Raw genomic sequence first — 26,240 nt, 5'->3', positions numbered from 1 at the left:
TTTTTTTTTTTTTTTTGGTTTTGTTTTTGATGCTCGCGCCGCTTGGGTAATAGGAAAATAAAGGACAGGTGTGCGAGCGCCTTTTTTCTTGTTGGGCGCCCACAGCTGGATGTGACAAGCAACACCTGGCGAGGGCCAAAACTCTCAAACACTTCACGCTGCCGAGATCAAGTTTCACACCAGGAGAGGAGAAGGGGTATCTGTGGCGGTGTAACAGTAGGGAGGGAAGGGAGGGAGGAAGAGAAGGGGGAGGAAAAAAAATGTAATTTCTCAGGTTTTAAGTATTTGCTGCCATTTCAGAGCGCATCAGCTGGAAGACAGAGGCTTTCCGCAGCGGCGTGGAGGACGAGGACGGGGGATAAGTCATGAACTGTGGTTAAATACCACATGACAGGCCGGGCAGTGAGGGAGCGAAGCTGCTGTAGCACCTCCAGCCCTGAAGGCCAACAGTCATCTGGATGAGAATGTCATTGGTTAGACAACTTAGTGAGCAAACGCCTCATTAATACTAATTGGCAAGAATGCTGCAATGCCCCCACTTCCATACTCAAACATATAAAATAAATAATAATCCCGACAATTCCAGCTATTCCAGGAATTTAATCAGATCAAACAAACAAAAAAAAAAATCCCCAAAACCAGAGGAGCATCAAAAAACTAGAGGGGAAAATAATTACAGGTGGCACGCAAATTATAATTTACATCCAAACACGCTCTGCTCACACACCAGCACCAACAGAGGAATTACCTCTAATTGTTCACATTTCACATTTGTGTATATTCATCTGATTCGTTACTTAAGAGGCGGACGAGTCTGGAGTCCATCTGGAGGACAGAATTAAGAAAAAAAAAAAGCTTTTTCTCTCCGTGTGTGTGTGCATTTCTTGCAGCATTTCGAGGCGTTTTTTCTTGTTTTTTTTTTTCTTCTTGTGTGTGTTAGTTTCCTGCCGAGGCCGTCACACACACGCTTTTTTCTTTTTCTTTTTCTGCCCTGCCCTGCCATCCCTCCACAGAGCCAGGCAGGAAGAGGACAGAGAGACAGGCAGGGAGACAGAGAGAGGAGAGAGGAGAGAGTGGCCAAGCCTCAATAAGCCTCTGCATTCCCAGGGGGGAGGATAGGGGGTGAGGGAGGGGAGGGAAAGGAGTGGGGAAGAGGCAGGAGGAGGTGGAGAGGGGGGGAGGAGGGGTTTCATCAGACTGGGGGTAGAAAAAAATAAAAGATATTATTTTTTTTAATGTACACTCTCCTGGATTGGGAGACATTTTTTTCTCTTTTCTTTATTTTTTTTTATATCATACGAGGTAAAAATATTCTTTACGCACTCTGCCAAAGCTCGCCGTCTCCTCTCTCGTCAGGTTTTTAAGGGTGTGAAAATTATATTTGCTTTGCTAATATTATTTTATCAAATGCTGCATTTGGTACAAAAGCCAACACCGGTTTTCTCTCCCTTCCTGAAAACAGGTGGCTGCTTCTGAACAGGCTGTCACGTCTCCAAATGTGTGCTATTATTCTATCCCTCCTCAACTGCAAATGCACATATATGCACATAAATATAAATATATATATTTATTTATTTATTGGAGATCTCCAGCTTCCACTGTTCTGCTCCTGTGCTATTTAATGTGGAACAAAATGCTTGTCTGCCATCGATTGCTGTGCAATCAATAAATGAAATCTGATCTAGATAAATAACCTGTGGGGGCAGAGATTTAAAAAAAATAAAAAAAAAATGTTGTGGAAGAAAGCAAATAATGTGAGCAGCTGAATCACAGCCTCGATGTTTAACACACACACACACACACACTCGCTCTCTCTCTCTCACACACACACACACACATTGCTTCAGCTTTTTTTGGAGCCTATATGGAATAATCAGGAATAACGGGGCCAGGAAATGTCACTGCAGATTTGCCTCTTGTGGGAAACTGTGCAGTCAAATGGAGAAAGAAAAGCAACAAATCTCCACCTCCAGCGCTCCAAGTCCAGAGCCAATTAATGTCCAGCGTTCATCGGGACATGTCATCCTATTTATACACATATACATGATGCCTCCACTGCCATAAACTGACACATGAGGGGTAAACGATAAAAAACACAACCAACATGCCATCTCCCTGGGAACTGCTCCGCCCGGACAGCCGCCCCACTGTTGGGGGGTGAATCAGCTGAAAATGAGCCTCATGTGGAGGTGATGTAAAGGCCCACACGTCGGGACAACAGAAAAAAAAAAAAGAAAAAAGAAAAGAAAAGAAAAAACAGCGCACGCCAGCACAGCGCGTGGATTAAACAGCAAACCACAACTCAAGTCACAAGATTGGACTTTTCCACCGAGCAGCGCCAGCGCCGCTCTGAGTGACCGCTGCACAGTCCCCCCATGGCGGATCCTGTCCCGGGCGAGGAAAACCGAGCCACCGGCACCAACAACCCCCCCCCACCACCACCACCACCACCCACCGCCACCCCCACATCCACAAGTTTCCAACTAACCTCTCCGCAACCTCAGCGAAAAGAACACACATTTTAATTTCACTCTTTTTTAGTGCTTTTTTTTTTTTTTTTTTTTTTTTACAGTTCCAAAGCGCTCGTGTGAGGCTGCGACACGGAGAGGACGCGTTTACGCACAGTTTCTCCGGCGGACAGCGGTCCCGTTATCCCTGCGTAAAAACACACACAGAGAGGAAGGCAGCAATGCGCACCAGCACCAGCCGCGGACCCTCACACACCCCCGAACCCGCGGTGGAAACCTTCAACCCGGGCTTCCATCCAAACACAGCACCCCCCCTCTTCCAACTCGACTGCTTCGTTTGTGGGTTTTCTTACCGTTTTTCCGTCTCGGGTTGGCTTGTTTTCGCCTCTTACACCTCGGGCCATCCGCCATGATCTCTTGCTTCATTGATAAGTGTGTGTGGGATCAGATGGCAGCTCGCATGGACTCGATTCCTTGATTTTCAGCTTGATATCTGACGGGAAACACACACACACAGAGATAGAGAGAGGGAGAGAGAGAGAGCAGCACCAACAATATTAGCGTGGAGGTCCACTTGCGCCGGACGCGCGACAAGAAACTGCAAATGTAAGTTGGATGGAGGGACGGATGGTGTTTTTTTTTTTTTTTGTTTGTTTTTTAAAAAAGGAAAAAGGAGCCGTGGGTGAAAGTCTGAGAAGGAGCGGCGAGGGAGATCCGTGTCCATCTAATTTAGATTTTCAGCTGATCGGCGCTCAGCTCTGAGAGCAGCAGGAGGAAGAAGAAGAATTAGAATTTCTCTTACAAGGAGAGAAAAAAAAAGAGAGAGAAAGCACAATTCATCCCGAGGAGGAATTAAAAAAAAAACACTCCACTTACTGTTAATTCATTCAGGAAAGTTTCACGATCCGGTTCGTATTTTTCTCCACTTTTAACAGAATTAAATCATTTTACTTATTTTAATTAAAAAAAGAACTGCCACGTTGTTTCGTTGCGCTCCTCAGCTCCGGCGCTGGCACACAAGGCGAAACAGGCTAATAAATCAAATTTTCTGTCAGATTTTTCGGGTCAGATCCAAGAGCTCACCGCGTTTGGAGACGGCAACAGCGAGACTGAGCCCCGAGCCTGGACTGCGCCCCCCACCCCCCTCCACTGTGTGGTCTGATTAAAAGTCAGAGAACTTCAATAAACACTTGGGTTCGCCTGAGAAAAATTGCACTTCAAGGTTTAATAAACTACAAACCCGAGCCTTTCTTGTCAGCGGCTAATAAATAACACATGTGGAATAATTGTCTGAACGTGCCAAAACGAGTCCGGACCGCGAGAAATAAAACATCTTTTTTTAAGGCGCAAATCGCGCGTAAAAACAAAAGCGGACGAGAATCCGAATCGCTCGGCTCGCCCTGCTAATTCATCAGCGCAAATACCGTTATTAGGAGAAGTGAATATTGACAAGAGGTTCTGTTTGTTGTGGGCACACAAACAGACACTAATATAACACGAGCTGAAGGGGAAGAAAACGGGGATGCACATCGGCTGTTTCTCCTCCCGAGGATTCAGCGATGAACGCGGCGCCCAGCGAAAAAAAAAAGAAAAAAAAGCCCACTTCCCCGCCGCTGCACCGCGGAGCACGGAGTACAAATAATGATAAAAAAGAGGGTTTGTGGGGGGGGAGAAGAAATGGAAACAAACGCACCTATCTCCACCTGTGCAGGTAAGACAAAAAAAAAGTTGAGCTCCAAACTCTGGCGCGGGGAGGGAAAAAAAATCAGAAGTTCACCGTCCAAACCTTGTGAAAAATGCGAGAAATGTAACAAAAAAGTGAAGGAGGCACATACCTGTATCTTTTTTTTTTTTTTTTCTGTGGGGGGGTGTAAAGAGGTGTCTCGTGGATAGAGGAGTCGCGAGGAAAGGATGATACCGGAGCGCGTCGGTGAGCGGATCCTTTTCCACCGGTGATAATAAAGCCTTAGAAATAAAGCCTTAGAAATAGTTGGGAGGAGGGAGGGACCGCTATTCCTGCTAGGGCAGGTTTACAACTGATGTCTTACACCCACTCCAGGAAACAAACCTGGGTAGGGACTGACGTGTTACGCCTCTTCTAATGACATTTTTTTTCTTTCCACCTCCTTTTCTTTGCCGTGTAACACAGAGGAGAAGCCCCCTGAAACGCACGCCACCTATCTTCACGGGAGGGGATAATTGAGGAGAGCCAAACGTGAGCATCTTCTGGGTTGAAGTTTTTTTTTTCCCTCTCTCTCTCTCTCTCTCTCTGTCTCTCTGTCTCTCTCTCTCCCCTCCCTCCCTCCTTTCCCTTCCTTCCTCCTTCTCCCCCCCTCTCTCTTCTTTTTTCTTTCCCTCACTCTCCTCTCTCTTCCTCCATCTCTTCTGTTTTTGAGTGAAACCAACTATGTCGGGCTTCGACGCGGAGCAAAAGAAAACAGGCGACAGTGTGTGTGTGTGTTTTTTTTCTCTCCCCTCTTTCTCCTCCTCGCACCAGTGTGTGTTGTGTTGTGTTGTGTGTTGGTGTGTTAGTGTTAGTGGAAGTAGGGGGAGAGAGAAACTTGGAGCGCGTCCACGCCGACCGCAATCATGTAAGGATTTTTTTCTTTTATTTCTTATTTCCACTCCGTTTAATTTGCAGAAATGGCACGGCTGATGCGGCGGGATGCAGGGAGCCGGGGTGGGGAGGCGACTCCACATATTCTTCATTATTGTAATTGGCTGCGACTGCAAAAGGTTTGGGGATGTCGGGCTTTTTATCTACGCTGTAAAAAATGTCCATCAGGACGCTGTCATTTACAGCAAATATGTCGTTTTTTAAATTTCTTTTCGTGCGTAAAAATGTTGCTGTGTTTTGGGACAATTCCGCTTGTTTCAGGGAGAAATTCTGCCGACTTGTGCGTAATTTCCTGCATGTGAGTGTTTCCATTTGCTCTGCTGTGATTTAACTTGTTTTAAAGAATCTAACAAAACTGAAAATGTTCCTTCAGCTCCTCTAGAATAATTTATATTTAGATTTTTGCGCGAAAAATAAGCTTTTTTTTCCTGCTGCGTAGCGCCAAATTATTGTGGTGTAATTACCTGTGATGTACCTGCAGCGTGAGGCGTGCAGGTACATCATAATAAGCAACGCGTGTGGACTCCACGCACAGTCCCACTCTGCAGGGGAAACACATTTTCGTTGCTTCTGCTTATTTGCAAAAGTCATTTTTCAGGCGAAAAACGCACCAAAATGACTCCAAAATCTAAACAAATATGCGGGATATTACGCACCTCTGTGTGCACACACCGTTACCCAGCAGTGACAGAGAGGAGCTGCAGCCTCTGTAGGAATATTCACATGACACTAAAGGAGCTGGGAAAACGCAGTAAAGTAGAATAAAGTGAGTGTAAAGTCGGTGCGGAGAGACGCGCGGCGGGTCTCAGCAGGAGCCTCCTGGGAAACATCACCGGGGAGATTCTGGGATTATTAGAGTGATTCTTCGTGCTGGACGCCACTTAACAGGATGAATCTCACATTTATTAAAGAAGTCAACCATCTCGGCCATGTCTGACACACACACACACACACACACACACACACACACACACACACACACACACACGGGGAGAGAGAGAGAGAGAGAGAGAGAGAGAGAGAGGAAGCTCCACCTTTGCAGCGCCGTGATTGGTTATGTAAATAAAGTATTATTTTGTGTCCTGTCCTCCTGCAGTTCGCCACTGTATGGCTAATTAAATCATCAATCAAGGGGCTGAACTGGTTTATGCCCCCCCCCTCTTCCTTTCCCTTCCTTACACCCCCACCTCCACCCTCCTCCTCCTCCTCTCCCTCCATCCTTCCCCCAAAAAATCCAATCAGATGCAGCAAAAATAAATCACAACTAAATCTTTTTAACGCGTTTTGGATGGAATTTCTTTGCTTGCTCTTACGTTGTTGTTTTTTTTCTAAGGAACACCTTGTTTAATAATACTGACATAATTATTTTTATTAATAATATGATAATTATATTATTACAATCATATAAATGTCTTCAACTTTTGTTTCTGTTTCCAACTCTTGGACTGGGAGACTCAGAGAAGGACTCAAACGCCAAACTGAGTATTGTTTTGGTAAGTTTCCCTTTTCTCTCGTTCCCGTCACTTATTTATCTTCTTCTCCTTCTTATTGATTAACAAGAAGGTGGAGGTGGAGGTGGAGGAGGTGGTGGAGGTGCAGAAGCCGGGTGAGGCCGCTCTGCAGCCCCGTTTTTTTTTTTCTTCCTGGGGGGGTCCAGTGTGGATCCAGTCCTGGGTGAATTATTGTCATGCGTAATTTACTGCCACGGTGCGTGCATGTCAACGAAGCAGTCCAGCTCTCTCTCTCTCTCTCTCTCTCTCTCTCTCTCTCTCCACACACACACACACACACACACACACACACACACACACACACACACACATTAGACCCGTAGCTCCAGCTCTGTGTCCCATTCATCCGATCCGTGCGCGCCTGGAGTGGCACCTCTATGCGCACAGGGGGCCGCATATTCACCGTGAAAACGGATTACAGTCGGTGTGTGACCTATAGGGGGACCTTGTGCTTAATGAATATATTGATTTAAAAAAGAGGGGAGGGTGGGAACAGAAACAGCTTCTGCATGAATATATAATTTTTATTTTTATTTTTTTTTGATTTCTTGATTTCAGATTGAACGTGTTGACGCTCAGATGTCAGTGGGATTTAATTCATTCATTAATTAATCATGTGTGGAATGTATATTAGAAAATTGTAACTCAAGAGTTGAAGAGTCTTAAAACAATCTGACATATTTTGTAATAATCACAAATAATTTGATGAATTGTGTTTTATTTCTAACTGTACGTTTGTGTGGTTTATTTTTTTTTCTCTCTCTCCAAATAAAAGATTTGCAGCTCTTCGCAGCTTCTCACACCCGCTGCCGTGCTTTTTTTGGTTTGTTTTTTTATTTCTCCTCAAGTTGAAATGTTGCCCCACAAAAAAAAAAAAAATAAAAAAAAATCAATAAGTGGAAATTCACTTGGGTTTAATGGTTTTTAATGTCCAACACCTAAATTGGAGCTCTGCAGTTCTGCAGCTGTCCGCCTCAGGCGTGACTGCTGATTACCAAGATTATAATCCTAATTTTCTCTCCCTCTCTGCCTCAATGTGTGTGTGTGTGTGTGTGTGTGTGTGTGTGTGAAAGAGAGTGTGTGTGAGGAGAAAAGAAGAGGAAAGAGGCCCACTTCTAGTTTTTTTCCTGACAGCGTAAACACAAACAGCGCGGTGCAGCGAGGGCTGCAGGAATGTTTCGGAGCATTTAGAGAATGTGAGTCGAATTACGACTTCTGTTTGTGCGAGTCAGAGAACAGACACGCCGAGCGCTCCGACACTCTGTCAGCTGAACGTCTCCGTGTTCCCACAATCCGTCCTGTTCGTGCACAGGCTGCTTTAAATTCAGGATGTACATGGCGGGGCAGGGAGAGCATGAAGCGAGGAGGTCAGAGGTCACGGCAGCGACACAGACGAGGCTTCATTTAAAGGCTTCTCTGCAGCTCGGGGCAAATTCTTCATGTGTTTTTGACAAATTTGAACATTTCCAGGTCAAATAAAGCTGAGATTTGTTTTCATATCATCCTGCAAAAAGTGTGAAATCCACAAAAAATATGGTCATTAATCTGAAATCTGAACTAGCAGCATGTTTCTTAAATCAGGCCCCGTCTTATATTCAATAACTCATCTAAAAACACACATCCAGTGTTAATACATAATAAATGTTTTTTGTCCTGTTGTTGTTGCCGTCGCTGGTGTACAGTAGAATAAAGCACAGAGAGAGAGAGAGAGACGCCACAGCGGCAGAACACGCCTCGGGACTCAAACACAGTTGCATGTATACGTTTGTGCATTCAACAACTCAGCCGCCAGGCGTCCCTGATTATTGGCCTAATTTAGATCTGTGAGAGTCACATGACATCGTGGTGCATCCAGTGATGAATCTCTGCCCAGTCTGAGCTCTGAGAGAGAAACACCCGGCAGCTCGACCCAAACCTGCTACGATTTGCAAGGAATTAATAATCTGGATGATTTGCGATGCTGAATCTAAAGAAGTGGATTTAATGTAAAAACGTGACTTTTGTCTACCAGGTCTGGTGCTGCAGGTCCAACACACTCACACCTCAATGATTACGTGCCGGTTTTTTAACATTTTCAGTGCCTGGAATCATAAATAGAAGCGTCGTCGTTTGTCACATTCTGATTTTAGAGATTCACACGACGTCACACGTAGTAACCAGCAGCCAGGGAGGTCAAAGGTCAACGTCACGCGGAGCCGCACCGATGATGTGACTGGAGTTATACGACACTCACACTGATGTCTCGGGCTCGGAGCTGCCAGCAGCTGATGTATTGTGCCAACAGTTCATACTTTAATTGTTGGCACAAACAAATCTGACACTTCTCCAAGAAAAACAATGATTCAGCTTCTCCTCCACAGGCCGATCCTTATCGGAGGGGAGGGAGAGTGAAGACGCAGAGTTTTGTCCAGGGAATTCATGACGACTCTTCTATGGCTTTAAACTGAATTTGATTAAAATGTCACGTCAGTTTAAAGTCAGTTTGCACTTTCTAATGAAGAACAGCTGAAGATTTAAGATAAACAAACAGGGACAGATTGATCATATCAAGTGGAAAAGTGCTCAGCAGAGGTGGAACTTCACTGAGCATCTGACAATATCAGAGTTTCACCACACGAATAATTCATGACGTTAATATTATTTTGATATCTATATTTAGAAAAAAGGAATTACACTCAGAAAACAAGGTGGAGGTGGAGACAGTCTGAAACCAGAACTGTGCAAAAAGGTTTAGTTTCATCACACCAAGAGAATCAATTGATGCGCGACTACGCAACTTTCTCCTGATCTCACACGAGCTACACATTACATCCTGTTAAATTAAGGTTATCTAAGATTTTCCAAACACTTGGTCCGACCTGATCAGTGTAGTTTAAAAACACAGGGACATGTGGAGTTGGATCTATAGCCTCACCGAATAACGATTACCTATTTCCAAATTGCAGCAGCTGTAATATTTGTGTAAAAGTAAAGGTTAAAAATTCTTTGTCGCTGCATTACGTAGATTTCTCAGGTGTCTGTTTTTCAGACAGCTTCTTCTCTTCTCTCCTTCTTTCATCTTCAGATCAGGCTCGTTACTTTAGTTTGAATACATTTGAGGGGAATTATTATGGATTATTATTATTCCCAACGCAGCGACACCAAACAAAGACGTCAGACGAGGGAAACTGCGAACGTCTGACCGACACAAAATGTCGCTTTTTGTGGTGCGTTCAGGAACAGCTGGAACAAATCCTTCTGATTCTACCTTTAACATTAATAGTCTTTGTATTCTATTAATATGACGTGAGCTTCAGATAGTTTTGACTTACATCCTACATTTCAGAGCCTTTACTCTATTACAATAAAGAAGCTGTCATGCAAAACCGATGATTCCCACAATTCATGAATCATCTCGACTGCAATATCTGTCAAAATAATCCCGATACGATTTATTTTTCTTCACCGTCATGCAGCTGTAAACAATACAGACTCGTGCCCACGTCACTCGTCCTGGTGCGCCGGGCGGCGATGCTTCTCTCAGCAGCTGCATCAGGCCTGGATTCTGACATATGACGTCTCTCAGACGTAAAGTAAGAGGGGATTTTTTTGGGGAGGTGAAAGACGTCATCATGATTCAGATCCCCCCTCTGCACGGATCATTTTGTGGAAATGCAATTAACACCAAGAGAAATGATACCTGTGTCCTCCTGATTGGTCCAGTAGATGTGCAGTAACTTCATGAACTGACATGTTTATGTTGTATTAGTGAGTGTACGGAGGAGAACAACTTCTGTTTTCAGCCCCCGAGCTGGAGGAGTCGGTGTAAATACAATTACAACCACTTCATGTGATGTAGAGAATCAAACAAAGCTGCTCTGACCAGAAAGCGTTTGGACATTTTTTGAAAAAATTCACTTCTAGAATTGAAACCAGCTGTCAAGTGAGTGCAGCTCGGCCTCTGGAGTGTAAAACCCTCAGCGAACAGTTTGTGCTTCGGCCCCCGAAAGCAAGTTTCGCCTCTTTTTAATTAAAATAACGGTGGTTGTTGTTGGCGTTTCAGAGGGTTCTTTTGAATACATGACAGAGGAGCCGGAGTATCCTAGATCACATCTCCTCCTCTGCGCCTGTTTGTGGCTCGTTCCCCCGCGCTGCAACATCAAACTCGACAATCCCTCGCCGGGGTTTGGCTCTGTGATAGCCACCGCGAGAGCCTCGACGCCACAACAACTCCAGAGATTGACGGACAATTAAAGAGCGCGAGGCGAAGGCTGGAAGCGTGTGATCTGCGAGAGCTCCTCAAACATGCAAAAATGAATTTAGTTTACATTCGCCACGAGCGAGAAACAAGAGAGAGCGAGAGGGAGGGAGAGAACTCGTCTTCTCTGAGCATTTCTGATCTCTCTCAGTCGGACTAGCGGAGAGAGAAACAAGACGGCTGCATAGCAGATTGCTGCAGAAACAAATGCTTACACCAAAAAAGTATTGATTTTTTATGTTGCTCTTGTTAGCTGAAGACGGCGCAGAGGCTTCTACAAATGACCACTTATTCGACCGAGACACTTAGAAGAAAAAGACAAACATATCATGTGTTCGGCTTCGGGTTTTTTTTCCCTCTCATGCTCCTGTTGAAAGAGGTCAGACGCTTTGTGGCTCCCAAAAAACAACAAGTTGGGATAAAACGTATTACTTTTTCTTTTTAAAGTCTCATCAGGCACCTTTTACTTCACCTCACACATTTATTTCTGCATTCATTTGTTTGATTTCTGCTCATTTTTAACCAGAAATGGAATCAAATAAATTATTATTAACACATGTGCAGCTGTCTCTACCTGGAGACGTCCACTCTAAAAGCTTTAAAATCACAGTAATTGGACCTTGACTGAAGATATGTGGGTTTTTTTAGCGAACATATGTGAATGTATAACATGTCCTGTGGTAAATTACACTTCAACAGATGTAATCATGTATTGGCAGTTATCACCAGACTGATGACTCCACACTGAGAGACTTAAATCATGATGGGAAAAGGATCGGAGGAGTCAACAGCACTCCCTCCCTCCCTCCCTCCCTCCCTCCCTCCCTCCCTCTCGTATTGATTGCTGGCCTGGGAGTGAAGCTCCTGTCGTGTCAGTATTAAAGTTTGGAGCTTTCTCAACACATTCAACCAGAACATAAATACTTCTCTGAGGGCTCAAATGTTACCTCAGCTGTTTTTTTTTTCTCCCTCAGCTGCCAGTTTATTAAGTCCACACAAAGCTAAAGCTAACGCAGTCTGAAGCATTCAGCGAGGCGACCGTGTTGTTTCCAGTATTTTGTCCACCACATTTATAAGAATTCAGATTCATTTAACTGAATCATAGCTGCAGGATGGCTTTTTTTTCTCAATATGATAACTTTCAATAATCTATGCTGTTACGTCTCTGTTAAAGGAACAGTTCACCCAAATTTTAAATCCAGTCATCATCTCCTTCCTACATGCCGATGGAATGTGAGGTGAAATCTTGTAGTCCACAAAACATTTCTGGAGCATCTAGAACAGTTAAGTCAACGTGTAGTTTGTCCTTTCTGGGCTACTGTAGAAACTCCGTAGAAGAAGACCTGCATCCTCTGAAGATATTAAAGACTCACTCTAAGGTGACAAAAACACCACGAGTCTTATTTTAGAGTTCGATTATGATTCCTTCTAATATATCCTTGCAGCTCTGCACAAAGGGGCTTTAAAAAATAATATATCTTCAAATCAGTTTGGGACCTCGGGGCTTCCGTAGAGGCTGATCATGCGGGACGAGCTGTATGGAGACATTTTACATCTCCAGCTACTTCAGTTGTTAAGGTGATCCTAAACTAAACTCTATTTTTCTGTGAAGCTCCAGACATGTTTTGTGGACTACGACACTTCACCTGTCATTAAATTAAAACAAATTTTGGGGTGAAATGCTCCTTTAAGAGGACTATTTTATTTTTTTTGCATTTCTTTGACAGTTGACAGTAAAGCGAGTGGGTTACAGCCCTCAAAACTGTGAGTGCTTGAACTAATCATTAGTCGAAACGGTCCAACGAGACACACATACGTAATGTGATCTCTACAGTCCGACTGTCTGATGCTTCATCCGGCTGCAGTCTCTGTTCTCAGCGCCACCAAAAACAAATCCTGCACATTTACTGTACTTGACAAATAAAATGGTTTTGATTGGGATTCTGATTGATCCCACAAGAAAACTTTTCGCTGTGAGAAGACGAAGAAGATGAAGAAGGAGAAGGAGAAAAAAAGACGACTTATCGCTCGCTGAAATGAATAATTGACAGCGTCTCCGATGAATAATTAATCAAACATTTGAATAATTGTTGTAGCTCTAATCTCGACAGACATTTGCATATCGGCGTGCTCTTAATATCTGCCACTGTATATGAGTTTACATCCTCTCAGGACACAGAGATAGAATTAAGAAGATCTAACTCCAGCCGTGTCCAGCTCGCACAGATTTCTCCACTCGCGCGTCAGATCTCTCGACGTGAACCGGTCTGAAACAACTGACGAGAGGAGAAGAGCAAGTCAGCTTACCGCCGTTTGAATAAAGGTTAGAAAAACAAGACCAGCAATCACATGTAGGAGTGCAGCTACACACACACACACACACACACACACACACACACACACACACACACACAGATACGTCAACAAACAGATGTAAAGCTCAATTTAAAGGGGAATGCTCATAAAATCCAAGAAAGAAAAGGACCGGATGATAAAGCGACGTCCATTTTAACACTGGGATTCATTTAAAGGTATAGTACGCAGGATTTCCGGCACATAAAAAAAAAACAATCCCTCAGTGGTGTCTGTATCAGCGTACCTGTCGTTTGCTGCGTTCAGCGTCTGGGTTTTACTTTTGTAGCCGACATCTGTACTCACCAAGTGAAGAGCTGAGACCTGGAGGTGCAGCACAGGTGTGATGGTGTCCTGGTTGGAAAGCAGTCCGTCGACCGTGAACGCAGCTTATCACGACCCATATTTGCAACTCTGGTTAGGCGGCGACCTTCAGTGGACGTAGTAATTATCACGGCTGCAAAGGAGGAAGTCAGGTGAAGATGTATAAAAGTCTATTGCATATGTACGTGTGTGTGTGTGTGTGTGTGTGTGTGTGTCACAACACTTAACATTTAAAAATATGAATTTGAAGCTTGTATTTCAGCATCTTTGTCTCCTTTAGTGAGCAACTAATTTCTGTTCACAAATGTGTTTATGTCTTTCTTTTGTATTGATTTATAATAAAAACAAATTCAAAATCCTCGGCATGTAGGATTATCCTACATTATCAGCCCCTGGCAACAACGTGATTCATGTTCTTATGGCTTTGCTGGGAAGAACTCAAAGCTCTCTGATGAACGCGGGGAAAGATTCTAGCTGCGGTTAAATATTGGAAAAAGCCGACTGCGCTTTGCCAGGATTGACTTTTTTAAAGATCTAACCGCAACCACAATCTTTCCCCAAACTTAACCAAGTGTTTCATTAAACTCTCTCTAACAAAACACGGGCCACAGGTCAGAAAACCCTTCGTCTCCGCTGTCTTTGTCTTTGTAGGACGAGCCTGAAACCACCTCCTGATGTGCAGTCAAACAAAAAAGCAAAATCCTGGACTGGAAAAAAAAAAGGTTTCCATTGAACGTCCAAGAGGCAATTACGTTCCCTTTCAAGATATATTTGGCGGAGCAAATTGGTCATTAAGAAACATAATTCGCCGAATGCGTCACTCGCATTGATAATAACATTTGCAGATAGATCTTTGATCCTCGTACCTAACAGGACTGAATAGGTTGATTGTCCGTGACTCGCAAAAATGACATACATCACCCCGAGCAGAACAACATGACTGTTGCAGCAACCTGACCCCATTTTTCATGGTTTGACTCGTTGTCAAACTGGATTACCTGAGTCATTTTTTTGCAAAAACACAAATTTCTGATATCAGCTCCTCAAATGTAAATATTTTCTATTATTTTTTACTCCGCCATGACAGTGAACTGAAAAATCTTTGAGTTGTGCACAAAACAAGACATTTGAGGAATACCTATCCACATTTTCCACCAACAGTTTCTGGACTAATCTGAACAATTAATAAAGAAAACGATCCAGAGATTAACAAGAACATTATGACTGGAACTGGAGATCCTGACCTCAACTCTCTGGGGATGAACCAGAACGCCACTGATACCACATCCGAAATCAGTGTCCGATCTCATGAAATGGGTCCAAATCCCCAGAACCAGGCTCTGCTATCTTGCTAGCACTCCCAGACAAGATGGGAACTGTCAAATTATCATCATAAGGACATTTCAAACAGTGTCAACTCAATATTGGTCCGAGTGACACTTAATGATCCAAACATTCAGAAAAGACTCCATCAGGTCCGTGACAGTGTCGTCGGCACTCCTTCAAATAAAGTGTTAGTGCAAACAAACTATATGATACGTATAATATCCCCCACACAGTGCAGGAAAACAAACTTTTGAGACTTCCAAGACTTCCAAGACTTCGCCTACGATCGTCCAGACTAACTATCACTCGATGCGCTGCCTCCAAACATGGCTGGAAGAAGTGTGTGAGTGTGTTTGTGTGTCTGAACCAAACGATCACTTACTTTAAACTAGGAGGCAGCAAACTAAATGTTTGTTTTTTTTCTTCTTTTTTTCACCTGCTGTGGCAGAACTTTGCAGAGAGCTTTGAACCCCTCGGCCTCTTCCATAAGACTCCGGCAGTTTGCCGTTTTTTTGCTTGTTTGCGAGCTCAAATGTTTGCATTATCTTTCAGCGAGGCGCCTCAGACAAACACATCCGTTTCATCCTCCGCGAAAGTTTATGGCCCCTGTAGGACTTGGAGAAAAGTCGCTTCACGGTCTGCTGGATGCGCAGTAGATACCTCCACCCCTCATTTTTCCATCCCTTCCTGCATTGTCATCCGTGGCGTTTGTTATCTTGACGCTGAAAGGATTCATGGGTGGGGGGGTGAGTGTTGATACAAGCTGGTGTAGGAAGCAAATTGCTCGTTGTGTTCACCACTTCCTGCCATCTTTCTATCCTTCCTCGGTAAAGCTATCACTCTCACCTCTCGCTTTCGACCATTTTTTTTCTTTCTTTGTAGCCGCCTAAAAAACACAGACAAGCGAGCAAATGTGTGTGTGTTGGTGTGTGTGTGTGTGTGTGTGTGTGTGTTGGGAGGGGAGTCGATGATTCGTCTTTTGATCCTGGCGTGCTTGTTGTCAAAAGCTGCCTGGATTGAAGAGACTGTTGGCCACAATTGACTGTGACAATTAGGGCACGATCACGGTCCCCGAGTGGAGCACTTAAAGGCTAATTTACATGTCACTTTGTCGAATTAAAAAAAAGACGAAAAAAAAAAAAACAGCGAGAGAAAAGATATTCTGCTTTTTTTTTCTCTCTCTGCTCGCCCTCCCTCCCACCTTCTCGTTTTCTGTCTATCTGCTCGTTCTTTTTTTTTTTTTTTTTTTATTCCTCCATGCCTTGTAAACTGTAATTTGTACACTGCTTAGGGGGAACCTGGCAGAAGAGAGGCGACCGGCATTTCCATTTGAAAAGAGGCAATCACCAGGCCACTGCTGAGCCTATTGTCCGGCGGAGGTGGCGGAGGGGGAGGCAGGGGGAGGTGGTGGGCAATTTACAGGCAGGGAAGTTAACCTTCTGGCGAGGTACATTACACGCGAGGTTTACACCTGTATATTCGTACGTCTTCCCCAGTTTGCTGATTGTTCTTTTATCAAAAGCCGGATGTCAGTCTGTGATGGAGCCTCGTCTCCCCAGCCGGCTGCGACGGGGACCACCACGTGGTCCGGACCTCATCTGGGACGTCCTGGTCCGATATCAGACAACCTTCATATTTCTGTCGTCAGCTCCAGTTTTACTTCAACCAATTCCAAAACTATCCCGGTCCCCTCCTCAGAAGCAAACAAAGCATAAAGCGTATAAAACAAGCTTGAATCTGTAACTCCCACACCTTGGATCTACAAACACTCGGACTCTATGCCATGAACCAAAACAGAAAATCAAGCTTCTTCAGAAGTCGGGATTCCCAGTGACGGTGGAAGATTGAAGCCAGGCGACATGTAAACGCTGTTCATGAAGCTCAAGTTCACTTGAAGGTCGAGCTCATCCCGGTGGAAGTTCTTCTAGCGTCGAATTCACATATTTCTTGGCGCGACACGATAAATCAACTATCTGGGGCTTCGTAGCAAATCCTCCAAAACATCACGCCAATCTCATGACTAAGCTAAATGTCTAAATGGAAGTTTAGTAAACTACTGTGACATATGTTATAAACTACAAACTACACATATAAACCAGCAAGTCATGGTCATAGATTTCAGGCTGTCGTCACTTCAACACTTCAACCTCACAGGCTCATTTTACAGCTCTGAAAACTGAGATTTTTGCCCGAGTGTAACTGTGATGCCGCGTTGGAAGATGTAATTTGTGTTTAAATCTTTCAAAAACGACACATTTCAATGCTAAAACTCTCAGTCGAGTCAGTTCCGGCCTCAAAGATCTGGTCTGGGCTCAGACAGACGATCGTTCCCTCGACTCGTCCTCGTGGCTGAAGTTTCTTTTCTCCTGCTCTGACAGGCTGTTTGTGACAGGTGCAGAGTGTGTGCGTGCATGAGGCTGTGTGTGTTTGGGTGTGTGAAAGGACCCCTCCTTCCTTCACCCATCACACACACACACACACACACACTCCTGCTGTCCTTTCAAAGAGAACATAGAGGGGACAGAGTGTGTACAGAAACAGCAGGTTGATGGGATAATGCCCATCATCTGTTGCACCGTGTCATTTCTGCGCCGCCGTAACCTGCTTTTGTAACGGCCCTGCACACACACACACATGAATACACACACACACACCTTTTGACGGCAGTTATTCTGCGCTGCTATTTCATTTTTACAGCAGCGTGATCGACTAGAACACGACGGGTAAGAGGAGCTGCAGGCTGAGAAACACATCTATCAAACAAAACTTGGCGTGTTTTTAAAGTGTGTGTGTGTGTTTTGCATAGGTGTGTGTGTGTGTGTGTGTGAGGTGTTCAGGCATACGTCAGCCGAGGCGGGGATTGTGTTGCGGCGCAGCCTGCTCACAATAATCATGGGAATAAACTCTTACCCCCCCCTTCTCCTCCTCCTCCTCCTCCTCTGCTGTGAATGACCTAATCCAGATTTGATGGTCATTATATCAGGCCGGTTTCATTATGCCGTAAACATACAGCGGAGATAATCTTAATCTCCGTAATGCCACTGTAAACGAGAATAACACTGCTGTTGTTCTGAACCCACCTCTCGTCGGTTTGTGTTCTCTCTCCTGGCGCTGAGTCAAAGTGGAGTTTTATGATATTTGAGGCAGTTTGCAGCCGACGGTTTTCTTTTTTTTTCTCCCCTCATCTAAATCCTGGAAAACATACTTTTTGCAGATACTTGAGTTACCAATATGAGTATCAAATTGAATGTAGGTTACTAATCCCAACGATTGAGCGCTTAATTAATTGCACAGTTTTGTAATAAGGCTGGGGAGGATTAGCGTGTGGACAGGTGGGCAGATTTAAAACCTCACTGGGCCGGACACATGTTGAGACTGAAGGGAAGCCATCATCCCGAACAAAGAGGGATTTTTTTATCCCGTGGAAGTACTCCAAATGTGTGTGTGTGTGTGTGTGTGTGTGTGTGTGTGTGTGTGTGTGTGTGTGTTACAACAACGGTTCTGTTGCATGTAAGCTCAGATGTAAGCTCGGGCCGATCCAAAGCACCATTTCACAAGAGGCCTCGACGACACAGGGACATTGTTCGTTGGTAGTACGAGTATTACTACAACCGACCTACACTCTCTCACACTGTATATGGAGAGCTATGGACCTTCTGTCAGCCATCAGCCCACATCACACAAGCACACAAACCCCTGCAGAGACCAGCCCACACACCTCCAGTTGGACCGCCGAGCAGGAACAGATTACAACTTTACGCTGAGCACAACTAACAGAGAATGAATCGGTGAATAAACTGAGGGAATACTGATAAATAAATACTACATTACACATCTAGGAGGAGCTGGGAAGCTAAGCTAACTAGCTGACGACTCAGAAATAGTAAGGCAGAGCTGAGATAATCAGATTTTCCGAGTTCCCGGTCATGAATTTCCCTCCTGAAGTCAGATTCTGACTCGGAAACTTGGAGGAACCTCACCAAGCCTGACCTCAAAATCCAAGATGGCAGCCACGAGCGGCAACATTAGCGAAAGCCGTCGTCACATTAAATCAGTTGTTCATGCAGTCCGACTTCTATCTGTGGACATTTTGCTACCATGTTTGTACGCGTATAAAACCGCATGTTATCAGCTGGTTTAGCTAACATTGCCTAACAATGGCGGACCAGCTATAGGACCAGAGTTTTCCAACTCCGACATCTGACACAAACGTTTCTTTCCTGTTTTTTTAATGCCGCTAACTTGATGTGAATCTCCTGCACAGTCGGTAGTCCTAAAAAACATTTAATATATATGTATAGAGGAAAGCTAATCAATAGCATGAGTTGTCTATCTTTAATGATCCCAGATGGTAGCAAATAACCGTATTACAAATACTTACTAGGTACCTTCAGACAAATGGTTTAACAGATTATTACATATATATGCAAAGTAACTATTTACTGACGGTGTTGCATAAATATAGTGGAGTAAAAAGGACAACAACTGTAGAATAGAGGCATAAAGTCCACACTGGTTTCAAAATAAAATGTCTGACCTCTTCCCAGCATCCACATATTTTCTGCCTAAAGCTTATTTTCGGTGTTAAACAATCGTAACGAAGCGTCTGACTTCCACACGCAGCTGAATGTGATGCCAGTCATCACTTTCTTCTCAGAGGGAAAAAAAAAAAGGTGTTAATTTTGTTAAATAGTGGATGTCTCATTTTTGGAATGAAACTCCTCATTTATCTCCAAAATGTCAATTAAATTCAAATATAATCAAATATAATCTCAATGAATAAAACATTGTGGGTCGCACGTTGGATGAGCTTTCACTGCTGAGTGTGTGCAGCGTTCGGGCTCGCTCGCTCTCTCTCGCTCATTATAAGCAGCCTTGAGCATTATAGCAGCTCTCTCTCTCTTCCACACACACACCCATGTTTGCCAATCTCTCTCTGAGCGAGTTGTTAGTGGCCCCCAAACAGTTTCACAGTACATTTAGGGTTTGATCTTCTGCTGGTGATTGGATGGCGCAGCGTGGACGGAGCTGCCTGCTCCACGATGTACGAGCAAAAAGACACTTCTTCACCTCCGGACCGGCTAATAAAGACCTGAGACACTGATGATGATGAATTTGCAGATACAGTTTCAGAGGATCGGAACATTTTCAGGGCAGTCAGACTTCTTTAAGCTACGATGGGAACAGTATAGCTGTGGTTTATGCATTCTGCTTGGATTATTGTCACAACAGGGTCTTTTTTTCAAATGAAAATTATGACAACGACTGAAAAAGTCGAGTCAGAAATTACAAGCACATCCCCCCATTTTTCACCCTCAAGGCTTAAAGGTGCAACATGTTTTTTTATTCAAAAACATTTTAAAAATCTCCACAGAACTTGAAGAAGTACCAGTTTTGCTATGTTAGCATGCTAACAAGCTAGCCGTGACCCCGTCCAAGGTTTGCACGGCTAACCAAGCTAACTGAGCTAACTAGCTACTGGCAGCCACAGTTAGCAACAATTAGCAGTTACCTTATTTGTTTTTACGAGGATGAATTCTTACGTACTGCAGCTTTAAAATGTGTTGTGTGTCTGTATCATTAAAGGTTCATTTGATAAAAGTATGAATTGAATCTTTGTGATGACGTCGTGTCAAACTATTTTAGATTTTTATAAACCTGTTCATGTACTTACAGAGACAGATTTGGAGTGAACATATACGGCACTTTTTTGTGGAATTTCAGTTAAAAAACATGCTTCTTGCTCAATTTAGGTGATTAACACACAAAATGTGCTCTGAAATGTGAAGGTTTGAAAAAAACACCTGCAAAAACCAAACAAAAAACATAAGGAGCTGCATGCAAAAGTGGATTTTATGTGAGTTAAATACCTTCAGTACTTTCACTTTTTATAACAAAGCACTCTGATTTTAAATATCTCTAAACTGTCAGGTAAAATCCAGATTAAGGGACCTTTTCTTTTCCATTCTGGTGTTGAAAAGAACAATTAAAACATTTCTAATTCATAGTTTTCCCTTTCCTCTTAAACAGCTCCCAGCAGAAATGAGTTATGAGTTCATGAATGAACTCGTGCTGCTGCTGCTGCTGATGATGAAGGTAAATGTGTTTGTCCTCCTCCTCCTCCTCAACTGTCACACAACACGCTGCTTCCTGTCTCTTGTCACATGTCGTTTATCTAATGAGGACACGTTTGCATTTTACGACCTCATGAGACCAGGTCCGGATGCGTTTACATCTCAAAGACAGTTATTTAAAAGGGGAGGGGGAGGTGTGTGTTGGTGGGGTATTCCCTTAAAAAAAAAAAAAAGTTTGGTCTCTTTGGAAAATATTGAGGGATTGTGATGAAGCACAAAGCCTCCTGCACACCAGACAGCAGGGGTTTCACCGCCGCGCTCCAATCAAATTTTGTCGCCTATTTTTGGGGGGCAAAGCCGGGGGAAGAAGAGGGGAGGAGCGTCCGGGGTTTGGTAGGGTTGTTGGGGTCCGTCTTTACAGAATTGTCTGTCAATAGGTGCAGCCAGTGTCAGTAGTCCTTCTCATCAAACCGGGGCCTGACAAAGAGGCGGCGGCGCATGGGAAAGGGGCAGCAAGGTGAAACTAATGCCATGGATGTTTGATTCATCAGGGCCTCATTGTTGGCGGCCACGGCTGATTGTGAAGGTTCAGTCAAGCAAAAGGGGTGCGGAGTAATCAGTCGGATTTATGGTGCCGAGGGCCTCGGAGAGAGGCAAAAAAAAAAAAAGAAAAAAGAAAAAAGAAAAAAGAAAGAGCCAGATAGAAGCTGTTTGCAGAGCAGCCGGAACAGGTCTGCAGGACACACATACCTCAAAACACAGAAAAACAGGTTCAAGATCCCGAACGTAGAGACGCCTCTCATCGCTAGATTTATATAATCTGTAATACTTTCTGGGAAATCATCCACACCTGGAGGCACAAGCAGACATGTTGTGTGTGTCATCTATTCATAATAATCACATTACAGTTACATGAATACCCAGCGAGGCCACCTGCACTGACGGCATGACACAACTTGAATATCAGGGGAGAGCGAGTTGAAATCATCTGTATCTGTCCAATCGGCATCCATATGTGATTATCTGAGCCTGAAACTGAAGTTGGATGATCAGAAGTTTGCAGAACAGCCTCAGAACTGAACTTCAGATCGATGTTTGTGATCACAAGACCAAGAAAACTATTTGCAGAGCGAATAAAGCGACACAGTGACGATTGTCCTTCAACATGAGGGCAGATAGACGCATTTTACTTTCATGATAAACTATATTATATCACATTATTACATTATCAACTCATTTATCTGTTCATCGCAACTGACTGATCCAAACTATCAACCAATCGTTTACTCGGTAACATTTAAGAAAAAAACATCAGTGAACTTTAAAATTTCAAGCATTTCCTTGTTTGTTAACAGTAAAATAACTTTAAATAAAAGGTTAATTGTAAAGTGTAAAGTGCTGATGTACTGCACCGTGTGTATACTGTGAAAGAAATGACACGTTTAAATAAAAAGCATCATGTATTTCGTTCTTTGAATGCATCTACAGATTACCAGCATTTTCTTGTCGCAGCAGACTAAAGTCGAGCTAATTCAAAGCGTCGTTTAGTTTAATCTGCAACAATCCGTCGTAGATATAAGCTGATTCTGTTTTTCTTTTTTTTTTTTTTTTCTGTGTGCATCATCTGACTGTACGCTGAGGAAAAGTGGAGTATCTCCCTCTGAAGTGCGTCTCAGAGTACTTCCTCAATGACCCATTAAAGACCAACATCTCCACCACCGCCACTTCCGTCACTCTCAACCCTCACCCGTCTCTCCCCATCCCTCCCTCCTCCACCTTCTCTGATTGGTCGTCACGGGGAGAAGACAGATGTAGGGCGAACAGCGGCTAAGCCGTTGTACTCTTAAGCCTAATGTGGAAGTTTTATATGCAAAGAGGTGAAGCAGGGAGGACGGGGAGGGAGGAGGATGGAGTTTGAACTGATTAGGATAATTCCTGCTTTTAATACAGCTGTCCCTCCAGCTTAAGGTAAACCAAATGTTGCCATCGGAGATTAGTGTACCTTGCCTGGTTATTAGCGACCCCCCCTCCTCCCTGCTCACCCCCTCACACACACACACACACACACACACACGTCAGAAAATGTCTCTAAAGCCGCTCTCGCTCGCATTAATTTGAGAAAGAGAGAGGCGGGAAGGAGAAGACGAAGAGGGGGAGGAAGAAAAGTGTCGCAACTTGATCTCCTTCTGCACCTGTTGGGGAATAGTGTGTGTAGCGTGGACGATTGTGTGTGTGTGTGTGTGTGTGTGTGTGTGTGTGTGTGTGTGTGTGTAGGAGTATGTAGGAGTGTGTGTTCTTGCCCTCAGGAATTTTAAGGACAATCATTGTAAGTGATGACATTTTGGCTCGTTCTCACTTTAGCGTACGACTTGAAGCTTGAGCTGCAGGATGAATATCATCCACGTGAATGTCCTCACAAGTATACGACTTCAGACGCATTTGAAGAGGTTTTTTTTTTTTTTTTTAAATAACAGCTGCCGGCTCTCAAATTAAAGTCTCGTGTTCTCTCAGTAAAATAACGACAATGAAAATGTCGTCACCTGTTAGGGAAGTTCATTTCTGCCGCTACGACGAAGAAAAGGACGTAAAAAAAACTGAGTCAAAAATGTGAGTTAGTTTCACTGTTATTGTTTCAAACTGAGAGTGTTTCTCATTATTTTGACTTAATAAGTGATTATTTTGGGAAAGTTCTCAATATTTAAGGAAGCTTAGTCAATATGTGTGGAGGTTTCTACTTTATTAAGACACAATGTCTTTATTTTAGTGCTGTTTGTCATTATTTTTAGATACTGAGTCATAATGTTGAGATAAGTCCTTTTTTGTTATTTTAAGTCATTAATTTGAGATATTAACTGATTATTTTTGTCATATTAAGGCATTATTTTGTGATACTAAGTCATTATTTGGTCTTATTAAGTCATTGTCTCTTGAAACTAAGCAATCTGGGAAAGTTTCTCATTATTTTCGGATACTAACTTAATGACTTACTTTGAATACGTTTCACTTCATAAATGACAAACAGGATCATGTTTCTTATTTCCCATCATGCTGTTGTTAAGTGGCTTCTGTACATTTGACTAAATACGTTATAACATTTCCTCTTTATTCTGATAACACAGCCCATTAAGGAAAGACAGACGTGGCTACAAATAATCTTTGAAGAGGGAAATGCAAGAAAAAAAAAATACATATGATAAATTAAACGGCAAGAACATTTCAAAAAAGAGAATATAACATAATACCCATGTGAACACTTGTGTGAATGTGTGTTCCCGTGTGTGTGTTTCTACCTGTGCATCTGTTCTGGCACATCAGTCGGCGAGCTCTCAACTGATCCTGCCAGTTGGTTTAATACCTTCACACCCCGAGGAGAACAAAACACACACACACACACTCTACACACACACACTTTCTCACACTTGGCATCTCATGTCAAATATTATGTCACCCGCTCGGAGCCAGGACCGTTAACGCAAACATTAGTAACTGAATACAGCAGACTTGGCTCGGGAGTCAGATCTGAAATCCTTTTCTATACTTAAGCTGCTCGGCTGAATTCAGCTGTAGAGAATTAAACAGATTCAGTCCAGAAGTACAGTAGAGCAGGAGGACAAACCCACACCGACAGCACAGGGAGTCCTGGATGTCAGACTTTCCCACCAGCGCATGAACACAGCACAGCACGGCTAAAAATAACGTGACGTGAAATTCACAGAAAACCTGCAGACTGATCCACATGCCCTCATGTTTTAACGTCAACAGTTCAGTAGTTTCATATTTTTCTCCAAGTAACACAAGGAAATATCAGAAAGCATTTAAGTTTTCATAAAAAGTGATTTTCTTTGTGTCATTAAAGGACAACAATTGAAAGTGATGCCTAATTATAACGAATGGTACGATGGAAGAATGATGGACGGCTCTCAAAATGTTCTGCACGCTAATTGAGGTAAACAAGTAATATATAATATTTGCAAGCTAACACCTGCTTCTGCAATAAAGCTCTGATGGTAATACAGCATCTAAACATCAGCAAACATATAGTTGGACAAATAATACAAACAACCTAAACAGCTGGATCAGTTTTGGACACAACTAGCTCCTCAGTGAGCTAAAAACCTCCAACATGGCCGCCAAACAGACTTCCTGTCGTAGGATTTGATTGCCAATAAAACATTAACGCAACTGCTGAGGATTACTCACATGAAATTACAGACGAAAACCAAACAAACAAAGTGGATAAAGTCGAACTAGCACGTCATTAAGCTGAACACCTCCAACGTGGCTGCGAAAAAGACTTTACTGTCGTAGGAGTTCACTGCGACCCAAAAAAGCCAAAAGGATTACAGATACAATTACACCTGGAAACCCAAAAAACAAGATGGATTTGTTTAGTTTTGATGGCAGAAACACAGTTACAGACACTGAAGTTCTGCTGCTGTCATTATTCCTCTGCAACAATCATGTCAACATTGTTCTCAGATGTTTGAGTCTGTAATCAATCATTAAAATCCACAACATTACATATCAGTGATGGTTCATTTAAGATGACTTCACTAGAGAACCATGATGTTTTAGTTTCACTTCAGCCATCATGTTGCGTTTGATTCTCCTGAAATCAAACCCCTTCAGCTGCAGGAATTGATGGAACAGCTCAGACGCTGTTAAAAACACTCTCCTCACGCACTAGGTGGGCACGAGTAACGTCTCTAAGCGCCGGTAAGTAAGTATTTTAAATACTATGTGACCTAGTTCTCACACGTGTGCCGTAGCTGTCACTGAATCAACCCTAATTTCCAAAGCAAGCTACTTTTGACAAAAAGGGAGGAGAAATCCTTTGCCTGGAGCGTTTGAAGTGAACATGTGAAGATTTCCTCCCAAACGAGATATCCACTGACAACTGAGGCAACATCAAAAAGTACCAAATTAAAACAAACGATGGCAATTTTCCAAGGGAAGTAGGTGTGTCTTAACTCTCTGGCTGACACGCTTCAGGCCTCAGAGATATTACCTGATATCTTCCACTCCGGCTGGTATGTATACAAAGTGAGATGTTACTACAAAAGTCTTGTTAGATAAAACTCAGAGTGATTTCTTGGAAATGGGAGCAGCGCCGTGTATGCAAGCCTTTCATTAGCAGAGTGACCTCTGGCTCACCGGCCCGTCATCCACGTAGTTACGGACCGTGGGAGAAAAGGAGTATTTCTACACTTTGGTCGAGTACAATCACCACAAAAGTAAGTATGTGTTGAAGAGTTCTGCCAAAGCCGAGAAGCTCAGCGCAACAAAACAGACCCGAAACACGATCTTTTGTTTGGACCCATTGGGTTTGAC

The 26,240-nt window shown here is 43.4% G+C and overlaps 1 protein-coding gene across 6 annotated transcripts in view; it reads right to left on the bottom strand.

Moving 5' to 3' along the window:
- zeb2b (zinc finger E-box binding homeobox 2b) overlaps positions 1 to 26,240 on the bottom strand; it is a 443,989-nt gene that overhangs the window by 84,270 nt on the left and 333,479 nt on the right. For 4 of the 6 annotated variants that reach the window (XM_037091001.1, XM_037090998.1, XM_037091002.1 and 1 more), the window contains 2 exons: positions 13,492 to 13,642; positions 2,822 to 2,961 (listed from right to left, as the gene is read on the bottom strand). In XM_037091001.1, the coding sequence (XP_036946896.1) occupies positions 2,822 to 2,894 (73 nt within the window). In that variant the 5' untranslated portion in view covers positions 2,895 to 2,961; positions 13,492 to 13,642. Of the gene's footprint in view, positions 1 to 2,821; positions 2,962 to 4,303; positions 4,544 to 13,491; positions 13,643 to 26,240 lie in introns of those variants that run through there. The other 2 variants (XM_037091000.1, XM_037091004.1) reach the window with 2 other exon arrangements.

This window comes from Acanthopagrus latus, chromosome 24, assembly GCF_904848185.1.
Source record: "Acanthopagrus latus isolate v.2019 chromosome 24, fAcaLat1.1, whole genome shotgun sequence".
In the NCBI taxonomy this organism is placed as follows: domain Eukaryota; kingdom Metazoa; phylum Chordata; class Actinopteri; order Spariformes; family Sparidae; genus Acanthopagrus; species Acanthopagrus latus.
The sequence above is the reverse complement of the archived record's forward strand: the minus strand, read 5'-3'. Positions and strand labels throughout refer to the sequence as shown.